Genomic DNA, 15210 nt, shown 5'->3' on the forward strand with positions numbered 1-15210 from the left:
CGATTGTGTTGGGTTTATGGAGGCTTAATTGGGACCGGGTTAGAAGATATATTTAGTGGCAGATTAGTTAAATTGAAGACCGATGACAGTCTGGCCCGTTTATTTAATTAAAGCCCATTATTAGTTTTCTTGGGTAGTAAGTTGTATACCCTAGTATGGTTTTCTATATATATTCGTTGTACTTGTAATTCCTCATCACGAGTGAGCCAGTAGCAATAATAAAATACCCTGGTTGCAGCCTGTAGACGTAGGTCAGTTTAGACCGAACCACGTTAAATCTCGCGTGTTCATCGTCGTTTTTATTTCTCTTGCAGATTATATTGTGTTTGTGTGTGTGTTAAATACCCGAATCCCTAACAGTGGTATCAAGAGCCGAGGTTACGGTTACACACCGGAGAACACAATAGCAAGAGAATAGTTGGGGTCGAACTAGGGTTCCGTTTTTTTCTTGGCAGCCGGCCATCAACAGTTGTTCGATCGTAGTATTCCAAGTTTACGTCACAAAAAGAAAAGGTTTGATGAAATTGCTCCTGGGTCTTTTATGTTCGTAAGCCACTGTCACAACAAATAATTATTTGTGTTACTTTATTGTTTTTTTTGGATAAAGGCCACCGTTCATATTGTGATCTATGTTTTCATTTGTGAACAAAAGTCAAAACATATATTCATTAGTTATTTATTATAAGATAAGAAGTCAGAAGCATAGCATGTTCTAGTTGTTAATCGACCAACCATAAGTCAAGGTAGCAGGGTTGTCGCTAGCTGTTTTCGTTTTTAAGAAAGAAACCGAGGAACAGGTTTGCGTTCCTTTTTTTTGTTTCAGTTATGTTTGTTGACTAGGGTTTGGATTGGTTGTAGAAATATTGATTGGTTCAGTTTTGACTTTGGGTTTTGATTATTGGGTTTTGGCGTTTATTGGGCAGTTTAGCCGGGTGGTTTTGTTGTGGTTGTCGGGGCTTATTTTGTTTGTCCGAGATTATCTTTTTCTTATTTTGTTACCGAGATCCAAAGTCGGAAATTCTCAGTTTGAGATAATGGCTGAGAGTGGGAAACTTTAGATTGAGAAGTTTGATGGTAAAGACTTTGGTTGGTGGAAAATGCAAATGGAGGATTTGCTAGTTCAGAAAGATTTGGACATGGTATTGGGTGAAAGACCGGAGAAGATAAAACCAGATGAGTGGGAAACTTTGGATAAGAAAGCCAAGGCAGTTATTAGATTGTCGTTATCGAAGGATGTTGCGTTCAACATCTTGAAGCCACGACGCGTGGGATAATGAATGCTTTGTCTAATATGTATGAAAAGCCTTCGGCAGCTAATAAACTTTTCTTGATTCGTGAATTGGTGAATACAAAGATGAAAGAAGGAAGTTCAGTTACAGTAAACATCAACAAACTAAACTCGATTTTGTCAAGACTTGGGTCAGTTAGTATCAAATTCTAGGATGAGGTTCAGGCTCTACTACAGTTATCGTCCTTGCCAGATAGCTGGTCAGGGACTGTTACAGCGATTACTAGTTCTACCAGTGAGTTCACTTTTGATGGGATTCGGGATCTTATTTTAGGCGAAGACGTCAGACGAAGAAATTCAGGTGACTCATCAAGTGATTTAATGTATGTTGGCAGAGGAAGGAAAAATAATAGAGGTAGTGGGAGCGGGAACAGGAAAAGGAGTCAGTCTAGGACTCGGAAGGATGTGGTATGTTGGAATTGCAATGAAGCGGGGCACTTTAGGAAACAGTGTCCGAATGATAAAAATGAAAAGAAAGAAGTCAACACTGCAGAAGAACACCCAGAGGATGAGTTTTTAGTTCTTAGTGTTGAGGATAATGTCGATTCCTGGGTCATGGATTCTGGTGCTTCATTTCATGCTACCCACAGCAGTGAAGCATTGCAGAATTTGAAGGAAGGTGATTTTGGTAAGGTTAGACTGGCGAACAATGATGTTTTTGATGTTACGGGCATGGGTGACATGAATTTAGCTACTTCAGCCGGTTCATGGACCTTGAAGGATGTCAGAGTGATTCCAAGCTTAAAGAAAAAGTTGATTTCTGTAGGGCAGTTGGATGAACAGGGACATGAGGTTAAATTCGGGAACGGGCAGTGGAAAGTTGTAAAGGGAAATCTTGTCATAGCTCGAGGAAGAAAGAGGGGCTCATTGTATATGGTCAGTTTATCGTCTGAGGGAGTAACCGACCCAGTTCAGAATAAAACCAAAGTCCGGTTCATAGAGTCTAGTGGGCAGAAGAAGGTTTGTTTTGCAGGTGATAAATCCAGAGCCATAGGTCAGATTCAGGTCGAACGTGCCAGAAGAGGTTCAGAAAAACCAGTTAGAGGTTTTCGCGGCAGTGGGAGCACTGGCAGTCAGTCAGTAAAAGCTTTAGCCAGAGTTACCAGACAATGGGTTAAGAGAACCAGTATTTCAGCGGTTAAAGTCTCTCCAGAAGATTACCTGCTTAATATGGAGAGTGATGTTTGTTCTCAAGGTATTCCAGGATTCGGCAGTTTGTGTAAGTGGGAGCCGGTAGGGACAGAGAATGTGTCAGTGGCAGTTGTAGCCATGACTGATGTGTTGGAGCTCGGGAGAGCTTCAACGGGTGTTCAGGTTAACTGATGAGAAGGCAGATGCAACCAGGAAGACGAGGAAGATTACAAGAGGTACAAGCGATCATCGGTAGGCAGTTTGAAGATTATCAAGCCTCCAAGTGGAAGATTGTTGGGTTTATGGAGGCTTAATTGGGCCGGGTTAGAAGACATATTTAGTGGCAGATTAGTTAAATTGAAGACCGGTGGCAGTCTGGCCCGTTTATTTAATTAAAGCCCATTATTAGTTTTCTTGGGTAGTAAGTTGTAAACCCTAGTATGGTTTTCTATATATATTCGTTGTACTTGTAATTCCTCATCACGAGTGAGGCAGTAGCAATAATAAAATACCCTGGTTGCAGCCTGTGGACGTAGGTCAGTTTAGACCGAACCATGTTAAATCTCGCGTGTTCATCATCGTTTTTATTTCTCTTGCAGATTATATTGTGTTTGTGTGCGTGTTGAAATACCCGAATCCCTAACAGATTGGTCATAAATCCAGCCACAGTTTTGGGGTTGCTCCCAATATGATTTTTTTTGTAGTTTCAAAAAAAAAATATTTTTTTTATAAACATTTCCGGTATTAGGTTAGTTCATTTTTCTTAAACAATTCGATTCTTGGCAAAACTATCGCTTTTGCTTAAAACGATTTTTCCTATTTAACCCCACAAATCCCAAAATAGTTTAGGAGGCATATATGGCTATTTTAGATCACAAGTTTATGTTGGAAACCAATAGTCTATGTTTCACAATATCAGTTTTATATTTGTCTTATTTTTAATCCAAAAATGCCCTTAACAACGTGTATTGAGCAAAAATCCATTCTTCACCACAAAACAAGGCCCGTTAACACCTTTTGTTCGGTTTCGCACTGATTTGATTCTGACCAGATTCTTGGTTTATAAATAGGTTATATTCTTTATAAGTTCTGAGAAGTTTAACAAAATTAAATGGTTTAGTTTATATCCCGTTCGTTTGATTTGAAAACCAGATTTTCTGTTAGGTTCTGGAACGTGTTAATGACCTACACATGAGCATGATTTCTCATGTATGGGGCTGGTCATTTACTAAATGAAACGTGGATTTCAAAACACTTGAATTTAAACGAGAAAAATAATGAACAAACACATACGAGTAATTCCGGTTACTGGACAATTTTCACTGGTTATGTGTGAAATCCCATAGCAAGATAGAAAAAAAATGCAGGGCTGGATTTGTATAATAACATCAACATCAGCAGGATGATACAACATAATGGATTAGGAATACAACAATATTATCACATGCTACCACTTTTATTGTTCTTGGATGGCAGGTCCCATTCTTCAGGAGGAGAGAAGAGAACAATTTTTGTGAATGATTAATATGTATTAAGATTGGAATTGCAGGGATTAAAAGATGAGTTGAAAGATTATGTTGCAGACATTTCTTGGTTGAAGGAGATATGCATGAAATCTGAGTGGGGGCAACAACTGCTATGTCAATGATATTGGAGGTAGTAGAGATTTTTGGAGATTTACCAATATCTTTTATTATCTATATTAACTTATTATTATATTTTCTTTTATATGAACTTCATAGAATAACTTTTATATAATATAGTTAGGCAACCATTTTTTTTATTAAAAAAAACCATTGGTATGGTGTCATAGTGTCACAAATCTCATTTATCGGTTTTTGTTTCGTTCAGTTCGATGACTAGATTGCAAAATAAGAAACCTGGCGTTTATATTTGGATACCCGGTAAAGTGTAAATAATTATGGAATGATTATTCATATATCTTTGTTTTCTTTTTTTTTTTGTTTCGAGTTATTGAGTTTGGGTTCAACAAGTTCCGGTTCGTTTTGCTTCTATTTTGGTCAATCCTATCGACATAAGGTTCCCTTAGACCAACATTTCACTCGATATCTAACGACAATTTTCTTTTATAAAAAAAAATTCTAGCCCCATATTTGGAGTTGTTATAGTTTTCCCAACTTACAACGAAATTCAACGTAGGTTATATACCCGATGATAATTCATTTTTTCTTCCTTTTATACTTCACATCAATGTTATCGTAATTTAACCAAATTGCAGACGATACGAAGGCTATGAGGATGACAAATTGTGAGTGATCAACTACGATTTTAGGATTAGGTATTCACCACAAGACCAGATATATTTTGGCGTCCACCAGAGGTTTGAAAATTATAAAATGAATATGATTAGACATCTAGGCTTATACGAAACTAGAGGACTTCAATGAGACGTAATATTGTAGTAATTAGTTTATTCAAGAAAATAATGGTTTAGTAATGAAGGTTATAATTTTCCTTTGGAGGACTTTATTGTCTCAAAGGAGGTTTTGAAAAGTACTGGAAGTTAGGGGTGTTAGAAAAATCCGAATTCGAATCTGTATCCGAATTATCCAAAAATTTGGATATCCAAATCTCGGATATCCGAATTTTCGGATTCTGATTCGGATTCGGATAGCAGTTTCAAAATTTTCGGATATTTCAGATATATGAAATATCCGAAACTTTAGATTTAGTTATTTTTTAATTATTTATTATATTAAATGTATACCACTTCAAACCCTAAGAAGTCTTTTGTATTATTCATGCTGCCATGGAAATATGCAATCTATTTCATTATCATTTTATATTTTAATCCTTCGCGTCCTTCTTTGATTCTCTTCGGTGTAAGGCATGAAGATGGTGAATTTCTCAACAGAGAAGTCTATTCAATCAATTATTAGATATCAGTAGGCTTTAATAGTTTGATTGTTTTTTACTCTTCAGTACACTATGATGTTCTGTATGTTCAAAAGCTCTTGAAGTTCTATATATTCGAACGACTTTGGCAACAATCTGTAAGTTTAATTAATTGATTGTATCCCCAAATTGATTGTGAATGGTGATTCAGATTTGGGCTTGATGAATTTTTTATTTTGAATTTGGATATCCGTTTTATTATCCGATCGGATTTCGGATATCTGAAATTTCGGATTCGGATAGTGAAATCCACTATCCGAAAGAACCGGATATCCGAAGTTCGGATATTCGAAACTTCGGATATTTGGTTTTGAACAACCCTACTGGAAGTCAAGTCGAAAAGGCGTCTTATTTGTCCTATTCCTCAAGATCATATTACAATGGTGTTGTTGAAATATAGGCACACAAGCTTCAATTGGTATGTAGACTCCCATATCAGGTCTTAAGATGTTTATCCAAAGGGTAACTTCTTAGATTCAGAGAGTGACTTCGACCCTTACAAGAATTGTTCACATATTAGATTATTTCCCTTACAAAACAATATTATACTCTAGCATTGTAACTGAATATCTATCGCTTCACATTGTGGAAACCATAGATATCAAGAAAAATGTTTGTTTGAATAATTTGGACTGATTAGGGGTGGTCTAAACAACAAAATTAATTCCTACCAAGAATGAGGTGATTCAGGGAATTGACTGACTCAATATCCTTCCCAAAAACTAAATGATTATGTTACGGAACACAATTATCTTTTACGAGGGAACTGTTAGAAATGGCTAAGTTGAGCTAGGATCCTAGTTGGATGGAAGTGTTGATAAAAAGAAATATGTTTCCCACCAATAAACGGGTGGGCGTGTCAGTTGTAACCCCCATTTTGAAACTTTTCTTACGATGTTCCTAACTGTTCTCTGAGCAATAATAACCCATGAAGTATGGCGAAGAAATTTCCGCATTGCGGAGTGGATTTCAAGAATATTTATAATGGCTTTTGGGATAGATACTATTTAGATGCTCGCGATGCTAGGAGAAGTGTTGTCTAAAGAGCACAACTTGAAGGTTGTATGAATCCGCTACCTCTAACGAGGAAGAGGAGTACTCATAGACATCTATGCATATAATGAAAAGATGTCGTATTCTAATGAGAAACAAAAGGATATTATAGTCATCATGTTAGTCATGAAAATGAGGTTGAATAAACAAAGTTACACAGGGAGGAAAACTATGCCATTAATAGAATTATTAATTAGTGTCAAGTGATTCCACTAATCTCTTTAAATCTAAATATTGCAACTTACCGCACAAGGTCATTAATTCTACCACGTTGGACTTAGACCAACGTGTTGGAATGGATGTCAACAATTTTTCACTAAGACCAGGGTAGTCTTAGGAAAATCGCACAAAGATGCCTAGTAGGTAAGGTGAATAAGATATCACCACGATGTTGGTTCGAGTCACGTTTTTCTCATTACCGGTTTTAACAAACGTATAAGTGAAAATATAATTATTAGATATACTAGAGTTTTATAACTTTTTAAAAGCTAAGTGTTCAAATTTCATAAGTTATGAAAAGTGACTTTTATTTTAATAGAAAGTCTATAACGTTGAATCCCATTTTAAAGAAAAATGCACGGATGAAAATGAAACGGTTATCAAACATCCATTCTGGAAAATTCAGATAAGACGTTTAGTCATTTTCAATCAACAGTGCTATTGAATTGAAAAGATAGTGATAAACTTGTACAAGGTAAAAATAGTTTAAGAAGAACCGAAGTTTTTACTAATTTAAACATTGGCACCAAGTTTGTAGGTTCTTAGAAAATTTAGTAAATTTTAACAAAATTTAGAAAGAACTTTTATAATCCTTTTATTAAAGTTTCAGTCAACTTTAATAAATCTTTAGATATGGTTTGTATATTTTTGAGAAAATCTTAGTTATCCTTAACAAGATTTGAGAAATTAATATAGTTTTACTATCAAGGTTGTTATTAACATAAACAGATCAAAATGATTAGAGTGATTTTAGAAGGACATGAAGTTAAGCTCTTAAAAATAAAGGGGAGTTAGAACATAACACAGAAGTTAAGGTCTCCCGGTTAAGGATGCAAATAATGCTAGTTAGAACGATCCTTAGTCTTGGTTTTGGATACTAGCTAGCAAGTTCCAAACTTCTTTAGTTTATCATTGCATATAGATTTTCTCACTACTGTAGGTCATCCATTAAATCTTGTATCACGAATTTGGAATTTGTGATTTCAACATTCAAACCTACTAGGAAGTAGTGCATCATGGGGTTCATGAGGTGTTCATAAGAATCATTTGCATAGATGTTAGAGTCGAAGAACAAGGAGAGGATACGGTATGGTAGAAAGGCTCCAAATTATTATCTAGTGGTTAGTAATGAAATATTTTTAGAACTATACATTGAAGTGTCCTGGTAAAGGAACATTTCTTGAAACACAATTCTACAGGAAAATGCAGAAACAATACCAAGGATTAGGTATACGTTCCTATTGTGCGGATTACGATATTAGTTTCACCATAGATGAAAATTCCAAAAGTTTTAATTTTTAATCTCGCGGGATCGGTGGCACGACACTATCTATGATGAAAATAATCCTTGGAGACTAAATGTTAACACGCCATGGTTAAGATGGAGTTAGCACGACTGGATATAGATGATGTCAAGACTTGGTGTTGATGCGGTTTTTTAGCGGTTTTAAATATCATTATAATAAGTGGCTTGTTGAAGACAATTCACCATATACCCATTTGGATAATTTATGTAACGTAAGTAGCAAGATTACATATGGATGCGGCAAACTCTAGACATGTTATGTGTACGGAAGTCAAGGTTGGAATGTTATCAAGCCTTTGGGGTTGTTCGATTATATAAGTGGCATATCACCATCAAGGCATGTGCACGTTGGGAAACATACCTACACATTTGAAGTTATTCGTTGAGAGCCTTTGAAAAGACTTTAATGTGGTAGGAGACTCTCACTTACCTCTAGTTTTGTTTTCAAAGTCCTAGGTATAATATTAATATCAATTTGGAATATGAGTCATGATGAACTAGCACTCGTGAATAGAGCTATGTTGGTGTGGAGAAGTCCGGTTAGTTTCACCTGAGCCATTGATAGTAGTCATGTAGAACTAAGACGTAACAACGATTGGAATAAAGTGGCTGGAAGAAATATCAAAAGTAATGGAAAGATAGATATATTTCAATGAATGAATAAAGGAAATACAATATCAAGTGTTTTGCGATCTTGGCTGGTTGAAGTGTCCAAAATGCTAGACGAGTCTACTATAATCCTGAAAATCTTCCTGGTGTAGTTGTCACGTTGGATTAGAGATTGTGCATGACAAAAGGTCTAACACATATATGTGTCAAAGAAGTAGAAATTCAAACCTCTAGGAATATTTGTTTGAAAAGATATAACTCTGGAAAGTTTAAATATGATTACTCGAAAGTCACTTAGGATAAGAAGAACTAATAAAGTGGCGAAAGAGTTCATTAAGCTCCAAAGGGGGGGGGGGGGGTACCGTCATACCGTAATAGTTGATAATTCACAATGTACTTTAAGTTATGAATTATAGATGTGCCAGTTTTTTTTGTGCATATATATTCATGATATTTTGTAATAGTTTGTTGGGAGTGTTGGTTACCATAACAGGATTACCAGAATTCACGTGCACGTGCAAATTTATAATTACGTTGATCCCCCATAATTTAAATTTTCCTGCATGGTCACTCTAGTTTCCCCCCATCCGGTGTTTTATATGAATTTTTGTTCATATTTGTATTCCCTTAAGCAAGCTCTTTGGCTCTGTTACAAGTCTGCCACACCCTGCCATGGGGCCTGGTCGTTTTACAGATAAATTGGTACCAAGTGTAAGCAGCGGAATACTATTGATGAATATAAGTTACAACGTTTGCATAAAATATTTATGACAAGGTATAACTACACAACTATCTTTTCTTTGACACTGCTGTAATCCCGTGGTAGGTTCTACTAATCTTCTTGGAATATAATCTTCATTGTTCATGCTCAGCATACGCCTCTATCCTTCGGCACTCTCATTACAAAGCTAATCCAAATAACATCCACATAGTACCTGAATACATGCTAAAAAGTGTCAACTAAAAAGTTGGTGAGTTCGTGAGTTTAGCTCACATATACATAAAAGATTTGATTCATAAAAGCGCGCAAGTTTGCGTGTATGTAAGTATAAAGCATGGTGCACCTTAATCAAGGCCCACAATCAATCCTGCATTCGATCATAACTCCCCTCGACTTACAACCGAACGACACCCGTCCCTGATTATTACTCTGCCAAGCAATAATCCAAACGTTAGGTCATATGCCGCAATCGTCCGCATACCTCTGTGTGTTTACCCGACATAGGGTCACTGTGCGTGGGGGTCTCCCAAATAGTACTACCCATACGAGCCATAGGCTCACTCCCTGAGTTAATGATTGTGTAATTTAAATCGGGACAATAAAATGGCAGAAAACAAGTCTTGATAAACATCACACCATAAGTACAACCGGCATGTATCCAGCCTAAAAGTTTTAAGTAAAAAAGGGAAGCACAAACCTCACCTCAGTCCGTATGCAGTATATGTAAATGAAAGACAATCTATGAGCTTGCAACTACGCAATGAACCACCAAGTACGCCTTTCATATATTAATCAACAATTAGTTATTGAACAACATAGTAAAATTCATTATTGGTATTTTGTATTAGTTAATTATAAGTGTTGTCAAAGTGTGTGGTTCGCAATGATTAAAGTTTCATTTTATGGACAGTTAATGTTTATGTAGTCTTATGATGTTTGTGTTATGTATTTATGGTATCAAGAGCATTAGACACATTAGTTCACTTGGTCGGTTTCGGTAAAGTTTCTACTTTTAGAAAGTTCAGGACTTCGGTTGGACTTCGGGTTACCTTATGACCAGGGGTTATGTATTTTTTTATATCCAAGGTTTAATGGTTTTAGTTTGAATTAACACGTCATCATGAGGTTACAAAAGCTAACAATGTTGGTTACCACCGGTGTTGTCGGGCTTTATCGATGTCTTGAAAATATAGTTTACACAAGCAAATACCATTGTAAGTAAAACATCAAATTTTCCAGAGACATATATATTATAAAAATATGCTATTTCCATGTCTGATTATTCAGCAAGTTTGGTGTTTTACAGGTTTAGTACCCACACTTTCGTTTAACGTTCGTTTAGGCAAAAATTGGGTTAAAGACTTAGTTAATTTTGGTTAAACAAGTAGACATTCAAATTATGATTTTGTAAACCTATACTTACTGTTAAATCAGAAACTTCATAATTTTGTATTTTTCAAGATGCTTGTTCGGTTTTATTTCGTTTTACCGTAAGTTACGTTTAAACGCAATTCTTGACAAAAAGGATGTTGTATGTATTGAAAATGGTTTATATCATTACAATAAAGTATTTTACATTTAACTTCTATAAAAATACCCACTTTATATTTTTGAAGCATTTGATTCTTTAGAATCCGGTCCGTTTGTCGGTTTTAACGAAATAACAGTTTTAAGCTTGTAAACGGGCCCTTTTTCTAAATCCACTTATCCTAAAATGTTTTATAGATTAATTTGGCACATTTAAACTCATGATTTTCTGTTCATATTTTTATATTTTTAGTTTTAAGAAACCACCCGTTTTCTTTTGTTCCAAAAGTGCCCTTAGCCATGTTTATTAATATGTATTAAGATTGGAATTGCAGGGATTAAAAGATGAGTTGAAAGATTATGTTGCAGAGATTTCTTGGATGATGGAGACATGCATGAAATCTGAGTCGGGTAGCAACTGCTATGCCAATGATATTGGAGGCTGCAAAGATTTTTGAAGATTTACCAATATCTTTTATTATCATATTAACTTATTATTATTATGTTTTCTTTTATATGAACTTCAAATAATTTTTATATAATATAGTTAGGCAACCAGTTTTTATATTAAAAAAACCATTGGTTATGTTGTCATAGTGTCACAAATCTCATTTACCAGTTTTTCTTTCGTTCGGTTCGGTGACCAGATTGTAAAATAAGAAATCTGGCGTTTATATTTTGGATACCCGGTAAAGTGTAAATAATTATGGAATGATTATTAATATAATCTTTCTTTTCTTTTCTTTTTTTTTGTTTCGAGTTATTGAGTTTGGGTTCAACGAGTTCCGGTTCGTTTTGTTTCTATTTTGGTCAATCCTATCGACATACGGTTGGTTCGCTTTGACGAACATTTCACTCGGTATCTAACGACAATTTTCTTTTAAAAAAAATTCTAGCCCCATATTTATAGTTGTTACAATACACGCGACTTTTATAACCCCAAGTTCGACCCCCTTCCCGATACAGATTCAGATGATGAAGCGATAGTTACTACAGTTCGAGAGGCGACTCTACTATAGGTCTAGCAATGCGAAAGCTCACAACCACTTACAAGGAAACCTCCGGTTGAACGTGATCGTCAAGGTGGTCATGACTAGTTGGTGAGATTATCTTTTCACAAACCCGGTTTTTGATTTGGAAAAATTCCGGTGACGTTTTCGGTTGACCCGCCAATTATTCGTACGAATTACTAACGATCTAGAACGCGAGTTTAGATTTTTCCAACAAAAGGAAGATGCGAGGCGTAAAGTTGGTTTTTCTACTTTGCAAAAATGCACACCGGAAATTCGTTAACTTACATATTATACTTTGAGCGACACCATGGAAAACTATTTACAGGTGTCGGATAAGTGGTTCGTACGACCCTTCACCTATTCTACGAAGGTTATTATTATTGTTATTTTTATTTATTATGTTAAAGCCCATTATTTATTGTTTGATATTATTAAAATTATAATAATTATTATTGTTATGTATTATTCAACTTTATGCTAAAAAATGTTTGAGGAGGCCAACACAATGTGACACAAAAAATATATGAGGTCTATTGTCACACCCCAACCTATGACAAAAATGTCAGAGGCGCGAGCTGTTGGTTCACAGCTCAAAAGACACTATCATTCAAAAGTTATATGACAATATCTAATTTATTTATTTGAATTCAACCAAGTACACAAGTCTCAATCAATTACAAATAAAACCAAAACAATTGAAATAATAACTTCTTGTCTTTTTATTAATAAACTAAAGTCTTTTCTAAAATATCTTCAAACACTTCAACCATTTAAAAAATAACCTGCAATGTGGGTACAAAATATATATGTTTGTCAACAACACTTGTTGAGTAAGTAATCACCAGATTTTTAACACTAATAATATAATATATAAGAAATACGCAAATCAGTATTATGAGTATCAACAATTATATGTAAGCAAGTAATTGGTTTCGTTTGGCCATGACTCACGAACACGGTCGATAGCTGCTAACACGAAATAAATACAATAAGGATGTCATTTGGCCATGACTCACAAACACGGTCGATGGCTACTAAGACGATATATGATCATATTTTAATGTGATTATGATGAACCTATCTGAATGTGATAAATAAACAAATGAGCAAGCAAACAACTAGAATATAAACATTTAATTGATCAACAACACAATGTATGAATTGCAAGTGATATATTAAGATACATAAAAGTATTGTAAGGTACGCATAAGGTCCCCAAAATGTTTAAAAGCTGTAAAAGTAGGGGAGTGATTACTCACATTATTAATTAGGCGAGTTAAATTATAAAATAAAGATATTAAACGAGTTCCAAGCCTTAAGCGAACTGATTGGTCCAACACGAATAGACCTGGTACTTTGAGACACTAAACTATAATTAAAAACGAGAACATAGCCGCTGGAATCAGATCAAACGGATGTATAAAACTCAAGTTATGAGATTTTAATGATTTAAGCGAGTTGGTACTGTTCAGAATCCGAACTTCGAGTCGGAAGTCGGGTTCTAAACAATACACTGAAAATTTCAAGACAAACATAAAAGTCTTCTGGTCCGAAAGCTAATTTATATCCGAAGATAGAGAAATCGGATAGTCAAATATTTTGATATTATGCCCTAAAACGGGCCGAAGAGTATTTGACCGACAAAACCCCATTAATCAGTAAAATTGTATACCATTTTTCATGAAGACAACTTACCTTGGAATATAAAGGAGAGATGGGAAAAGAAGAGTCAAAAGTCTTGAACACTAAAGTCAAACCGTATAATGAAGAACTTGAAATAAATCAACAATGTCAGCACCAAGTCACGAAATTAAGATAGAGGCTGAGTTTTACAGATGTGATTTAGGGTTTTATGCTAGGTTATAATAATAATAAGTTCAAAATTCGTTTATGGAAAGCTAATTGGTAAATTGACTCATTTAGCAAATAAATCACTAAAATAAACACAAAGATACGATCTTTTTTGAACAAGAAACGAGTTAGATGTTTAGAATAAGTCAAGATACATATACTTGGGGCTTACATGTCGTTTAAACCGATCACGAACAAGATTTGGAGATCGAAAACGAATAAACGAACACAAACTAATGTTTGTTGATCTGAAGGGTATCATGTATCGCGATGGAGGGTTTGCAACCCCATCTCATAGCACGATGGGTGTTGCCGGCCAGATTTTCCAAAATTTTAGTCCATGTAGTTTCATAAATGCGTTTTTAGCCATTTTAAGCAATTTTAAGAGTTTCTAGGCATTGCTTGACGAGTTTGAAAGTAATGAAAATATAAAATAAGTTAAATCAAGTTAAATACCAATAAATACAAGTTTTTATTAATATAAAATATCCTAATTATATTCTCGAGTCGGGTAAACGAATGCGGATATGAATATGAAAAATCCAAAATGTTACAACCATCAATAAATACATGGTTTATCCGGGAAGCTTGGTAGCCTATCCAATTGCTTGGCAAGGTCAGTATCATCGTGGTGATCATGATGGTCCAACAATAATACTTGAGGCGGTCGCATCAGCTGATATTTGGATGTGGGATGCGTTGTTTGGTATGACTGACGCAAACAATGATATAGTGGTTTTACGTTCGTCTCATATTTTTGATGACATCATTGACAGAGTTGCACCCAACTCCTCTTTTGCTGCAAATGATGTCAAGTACGAATACGGATTTTATCTAGTTGACGGTATTTATTCGGAGTGGGCCACTTCGGTGCTTAGTTTTACATGCCCGGATGACGATAAACGTAAATGTTTCAAAAAGAGACATGAGTCGGCAAGAAAAGACGTTGAAAGGGCATTCGGGTATTAAAGAGAAGATGGAGCATCATTAAACAACCGACGCGTATTTAACAGAATGATATATTTAGAACCATCATGTATAAGTGCATTATATTATATAATATGATATTGGAGGACTCGGACAGAGCTATTTGTCAAGATGAGTACGACGATGAACCAGCAACACTAAACAATGAAGAAAAACTTGCGATTTTATTAAAAACACGAAAAATGGTCACGAATTATATAATCTTCGATTGGATTTGGTTGAGTATCTTTGGAGGAACCGCGAGAATAATAAGGATGACTAAAATAGTTGTAGTTTTAAATCTTAAACTTAATTATTTTTCTATTATTTACTTTTTAGTTTATTATATTGTTAAATTTTATAATAATAAAATTAATATGTTGAAGCCCCTTGGGCCGTCAAACTACAACAGGGTAACATAACTTGGGGACTTTGATCCCTCTAGTGTTCACGTAGTAGTGGGGTGACATTGTGAAGGGGTTTCGAAGCCTCATCCACAAGGCACAGCCTAACAACTCACTAAGAGGTACTTATGTGTTCAAATTTGGCATGTCAATAAGAATAAGAGAATTAACAGCGACAGCATTGATCAAATTTTCAGCATGAGGTT

General features: G+C 35.1%; 1 protein-coding gene across 1 annotated transcript; it reads left to right on the plus strand.

Moving 5' to 3' along the window:
- Positions 1–14204: 14204 nt before the first annotated feature.
- Positions 14205–14603, plus strand: LOC143598338 (uncharacterized). Its single transcript, XM_077076574.1, has one exon. It carries the CDS (start codon positions 14205–14207, stop codon positions 14601–14603), a length of 399 nt encoding a protein of 132 aa, XP_076932689.1.
- The last annotated feature ends 607 nt before the right edge of the window (positions 14604–15210 follow it).

The sequence above is a fragment of the Bidens hawaiensis genome, unplaced genomic scaffold, assembly GCF_021521415.1.
Source record: "Bidens hawaiensis isolate Kalapana, Puna unplaced genomic scaffold, B.hawaiensis_p1.1 tig00049955_1, whole genome shotgun sequence".
Lineage (NCBI taxonomy): Eukaryota > Viridiplantae > Streptophyta > Magnoliopsida > Asterales > Asteraceae > Bidens > Bidens hawaiensis.